This window comes from Hibiscus syriacus, unplaced genomic scaffold (genome assembly GCF_006381635.1).
Source record: "Hibiscus syriacus cultivar Baekdansim isolate YM2019G1 unplaced genomic scaffold, ASM638163v2 tig00003041_pilon, whole genome shotgun sequence".
Taxonomy (NCBI): Eukaryota; Viridiplantae; Streptophyta; class Magnoliopsida; order Malvales; family Malvaceae; genus Hibiscus; species Hibiscus syriacus.
This window is the reverse complement of record NW_024061960.1, coordinates 7,045,702-7,051,609: the sequence shown is the minus strand read 5'-3', so window position 1 is coordinate 7,051,609 and position 5,908 is coordinate 7,045,702. Positions and strand designations below refer to the sequence as shown.

At 32.5% G+C, this 5,908-nt stretch overlaps 1 protein-coding gene across 1 annotated transcript; it reads right to left on the bottom strand.

The window, feature by feature from the left end:
- Positions 1–236: 236 nt before the first annotated feature.
- LOC120170547 lies at positions 237–5,803 on the bottom strand. The gene is made up of 3 exons (XM_039178504.1): positions 5,799–5,803; positions 543–814; positions 237–422 (listed from the first exon to the last, which is right to left on the bottom strand). The coding sequence occupies exons 2-3, from the start codon at positions 807–809 to the stop codon at positions 252–254; spliced, it is 438 nt and encodes a 145-aa protein (XP_039034435.1). The 5' UTR covers positions 810–814; positions 5,799–5,803; the 3' UTR covers positions 237–251.
- Between the last annotated feature and the right edge of the window lie 105 nt (positions 5,804–5,908).

The window sequence follows — 5,908 nt, the reverse complement described above, 5'->3', positions numbered from 1 at the left end:
TTCAAATAATTAAGCTAAGAATTGATTTAGAGGCTAAAAAAATAACAGTGACATAATAAAAAGACCTTTCTATTACGCATATAAAAAAAGCACCATACATGACTTAAATTAACTTAGACATTGAAAGACATATAAATGGGGACGGGGCTGTTGGAGGAAGACTTGAACACAAGTCATTTATTACCCAACTTCCCTTATTTTGATATTAGTAGTGCATACAAAGCATCATTTTTAATCAAGACAGAAGGAGATCAAGCTTCCTCGAGTTTTGCATTCAAGTTTGGCTTAACGCTGGTTGAATCAATTTCAAGACTTGACTTGAATCCGAGATTACTCGCTGCAGCACTGTTGGTAGCCTTTTTCAGTTGTACATTGATGTTGTCCCAATTAATAGGACTGTCAGTAGTAATCTCAGTATAGACCTGCAGTTGGAAGAGATTTAATTTATGTGAAATTTGGTTGAATTATTTCGTTACTAATAACAAAGAATAAGAAACAACAGATTGGATCTTATTGACGAGTTTGGTATAAAAAATGCATACCTTATTCACTTCATTTACCCCATTCCTCCAGGCAACAACCCACTTAATGTTTTGTTTGATAACAAACACAGTTCCGCCGATGGAGGATCCGACATTGGAATCGGCCAAGTGTTGAAAATACCGTGTCTGATGCGCCGGAACATTTAGCGGCTGATTTCCGGATCCATACCAATCTTTCTTGTCGAACGTGCTAAAATCTTGATCGGTTTGATTGTTCAGATACACCTCTGTAGATATTGCAGGACCAACCTTGCTTGGAGCAGCCATGTCTTCTCTTAGTTTGATATTTGCAAGTACCTTATGCTATTGGTTTGGTTGTGTAGTGGTCTACTACAAACCCATATATATATACTAGTTTCCAGCCCAGTAGATGACAAAAAGTTGTTATAACTATATTTCTCACATGTTGGTTTTACTTTAATTATTTATCATGTGGTTGTTGTAACTATAATATGCTCTTTTTTAAATATAAAATGCTGTGTAAATATATTAGCATTTTGTCTAGTTAGTTCATTGTTTAATTACCATTAAACAAAATATTTACAGTTTAATGGTAAACTGTAAAATAATTAAAGTAAAAAAATTTGAAAAATATAGGATGTTAATATCCCATATTTACAGTTTTCAACTGTAAAATAATTATGGTTACAACCACCACATGTAAAATATGGGATGACAAAATGCTATTGTTTTGATTTTCGTAAACCATATTTTCCAATTTACAGTTTCCAAATGCATGTTTTCTAAATTGGAAGCATACCTGTAAGTCATAATCCTTGCACCAACCAATATTGTAATCGTTTTCATCCCCGCATTCATAGATCTGTAGACAAATACAACGTTGCTGATGGTTCATCCCACTAGTTGCACAGTTGGAATACAACAGTTACAAAGTTGTATGCAATGGGAGCTCTGCAGACAAATACAAAGCTGTGCAGTGAGCAGTGGGCGCATCTGCAGAATAATGCAGTTTTCCAAGAAAAAAAAAGCACTAATAGAAGTATTTTAAGCATATGAGTAGTAGCTATGATAAACGCCACAAAGAATAGCAACTTATCAAAACAAATAGTAATTACAGGCACGTAAAATTCATTAGCATTGTTATAGACAGTAGCTCAGGGTTTCCAATTTTAGACATGAGCTAACAAAGAATCAATGAAGGTGGCCATTCTGAGTTTGGTTTCACGAAAAGTATTTGTAATTGATCACCTGAAGTTGACTGCATCCAAATTCATATCTTCCAAGGTCATTCAGGGTAAATATAATTCCTTAGCATTGTAATAGATAGAAACTCATGCTTTCTGGTTCTAGACATGAGTTAAGTAGGAATTAAAGAAGGTGACCATTCTGGGTTTAGTTTCATGAAAAGGGTCCGTAATTGATCGCCAGGAAGTTGACTGCACCAAATTCATATCTTCCAAGGTCCCAGTTTCAGATGGTTGCAAATCCATAGTTATCATAAACATGACTGAGGCCAAAAAAATACGAGACGACATCTACCAAATAATGCATGCATTTATCAACGGGCGGCAACTGGTTGGCATGGTAGTACTTGGAAAGCAAGTTGAATCCTTACCAGCCATTGTTCTCCCAATACTTGTTATCGATCCATTTTCATCAATGGCATCAATCAGATGCAGTTGCTTTAAAGCATCTTCTAATGACTCGGCTGCAGTTAAACCAAAGATTCAATATCTTGCAAAAGCTGAAAGAAACATCAAGTCATCGACTTACTTGCTAATTTGGACAACATCAAGGGAGTACATTCCAGTTGCTGCGTTGTATTGATGTGTTGATGTTGCTTCACGTAACCAGAATCAATAACATACCTAGAAATATAATGATAATTAATTTAGAGAGAATCAATCAACATATCATTGCTATTGATCTTATTAACTGAGACCAAGTGCAAAAGCAGGTGGCAGAATTAGGTATACATTACAATTGATCACAGTAATATTGTTACCATCGGATCATATCTTAATACTCAGCAGAACCCTTAAGACCAAATCTTAGTGACTTCATCTGGGTAGAAAATTGTAAAATTAAGAAGCAAAAAGGAAAATGAATAAAGGATAGTAAACCAAACTATAACATTGATATTTCAATAAAATAATTATGAAACATTCTACCATTGATGTGTTTGATCATTTATATAATTGAATATATAATACAATGGCGGAAAGGCCTTCCACTAGATATTCAGAATAGCCTTGTCTCTGCTATGTCTCTATTTTACATAAGTATTTGGACATGGAGACCAAGGACTTCACCGCTTCTTGGTTTATAGTTGACCATTTATGCTAAACACCGGCGATTTGCAAGCTGATGGCATAATTTGCACAAACATGAGCATTGGCCCGTTTCCAGAGCCCAGTGTATTGTAGCATCATATCCGTGAGTATAAATAAAGTTATTCCGAGCGGACGAAGCTGTGGGAGGAAGTGAAAGCTCGATAACTATGGGTGTTATCATATTAGTCGTGGTATACAAAGATGGATCGAGAGAGCGGATGGAACTGATCGCCTTTTAATAAATTTAAATTTTAATATAATTTAATTACTTTTTTATATTTTTATTGATAATCTAATTTTGGTTCCCTGGAACCATAAAATCATAATGTATTCGAGTATGTGAACATGTTCTTAAGGCTTAGGCAGGAAGGCCCTTACAGAAGTTTCGACACTCTTTCCCAAATTCGTAACTATAAGAATAGATCCTTTCAGTTTCGATCAATAAGAGAATTATTTTCAGATTCAAAGCATACATTCTTAGCAAACAAAGGAGGAATCTCAAGAAAAACAATACTTAGGGGTTCGATTCAATCACTAACAATAACTCTACATATCAATAAATGCACATCCAATTACTGATAACCCAGTTCAAGAAATTATATATAAAAAGGCTTAATATAAAAAAGTGCATAAATTATACACTTTTTCTCATTTTTGTGTCTAAATTTTTTTCGATCAATCCACGTGTTTAACATTACAAACGTTACCATTTAGGTGTCCAGGCCATGACGATCGTTAAAAAATCTCGTTTAGTGACACGTGTCAATTAATTTAATTTTAAAAAAATTAATGTTATATATATATTAAAAAAATCTAAAAGTTTCTCAAATCTTGATAAAAAATCCAAAACTTTAAAAACCCTAATTCTAATCTCTATATCCACGTTGTCCGACACTGTTTGTCGTTGTTATCGTCGATCGAGCCTCCACCGGAACCTCCAACTAACGAATAGTCAAACCTGATGACCCAAAACTCAAAAACCCAACAAGGGAATTGAATTCTATCATTTAATGGAAAGTTGAAGCCATGAAGGATTCCAATTCCCTTGAAAAACTTGAACCAATCATGGGAAATTGGTGGAATTGGATTCCAATTCCCCCTAATTCCAAGGGATTCATGCCAACCAAACACCACCTAATATCCCAGTTCAAGAAATTATATATAAAAAGGCTTAATATAGAAATAAGTGCCTAAATTAAACACTTTTTCTCATTTTTGTGTTTAAATTTTTTCCGTCAATCCACGTGTCTAACTTTACAAACCTTACCATTTTAGGTTTCTGGACCGTGACGACCGTTAAAAAATCTCGTTAAGCGACACGTGTCACATTAATGTAATTTAAAACAATTAATGTTATATATATATATATATTAAAAAAACTAAAAGTTTCTCAAATCTTAAAAAACGTCCAAAACTTTTAAAAACCCTAATTCCAATCTCTATATCCACGTCGACCGACACCGTTTGCCGTCGTTTTTGTCGACCTAGCCTCCACCATAACCTCTAACTAACGAATAGTCAAACCTGACGATCCATAACCCAAAAACCCGACAAACAACCGGCGAAGGCTAAATCAAACCGACAGACCAACCCTTGAAAAATTCGATACCCAGGCGACCCGATGACGCTCGTGAATGTTAGGGCGACAACAACCGACGATGGAGATGTCAAGGGTTGCAGAGACAGCAGTGATTGTGGATATGATAAGATTAGAGTTAAGGATTTTAATTTTTTTGGGTAATTTTAGAGAAATTAAGGTTTTTTTTATTAAATATAATAATATTTTGAAGTTTTTTTTAAAAAATTTAAAATAACCAAAATACGATACATGTCTCTTAACGGAATTTTCTAACGGGAGTTATGGTTGGGGCACTTAAAATAGTAACGTGTATAGCATTAGACAACTGGATTGACCGAAAAAAAAAATTAGACACTAAAATAGGAAAAATGATATAATTTACACTTATTTTTACATTAAGAAAAAAAAAACAGGTTCAATGTCTTCACATATGAGTTGAATCAAGATCCCACGAACAATTAATGTCAGTAAACAACATTTTTAACAACTATCAAAATATTTAATACTAATATCAAAATATTTTAATCTACCAACATATATTATCCATACAAAATTTCCAAAACTACACCAAAATATGTAAATATATATCAAAATGTTTAACACTACACCAAAATAGGTTAAATTTATTAAAAATAATTTATTAAAGAAATATGGTTTAAGATTATTTAAACAGTAAATGAATAAAATCTTCTTGTAATGATAGAAAAATAATAAAGTCATCATGTGTTGCGATTGAAAAATAAGATTTTCTGGAAAAAATGTTGTGAATGGTCATCGCTAGAGATTTAAATTACAATTGTAGTTGTGTTTGCGTTTGCGGTTAAGTTATATTTATCACAATTACGAACATAACATACTTGATTACAATAATTATGAGAATTGTTATCGTGTATTAACGGTATCGAACGACACCGCTATCATTACTTCGTAAATTTCTAAATCATATGTTAAATTGGTTTTAGAGATTTATGAAATATTGCAAATGTATGATTAAAATTACTACGTTAAATTTAAGTATAATCAAATAAAAATTGAATTTAAATAACTATAAAAAGTTTTGTGTTGGGATCAAAGGAGAATATATCATATGAGTAAGTAGACCGTTGAAAGATAATCGGACTAAATATCTTTCAGTTTTGCTTACGTCATCAGACAAAGAATAAGGGGAAAATTGAACCCTTTATTCATCTCTTGTTTTCCTCTATCTTTGCTCCCATATTTTACTTCCTCTAAAGCTTAAGGGTCGGTTTGTTTAACGTAAAATATTTTTAAAAAACGTTTTTATCACTTTTCAGTGTTTGGTTGGAATAAAACATATTAGTCAATGTAAAATATTTTCCTCATTAACAGAATTTATTTTGTATTTTGTGGAAAATGACTTACGGTTTAATTTTCTGTAAGCCATTTTTCAAACTTTTCACTTCAAAGCATAAATACTCAAAACAGTATTATTTTATAAATTTAATAATAATATGATATTTTAGTATCATTTT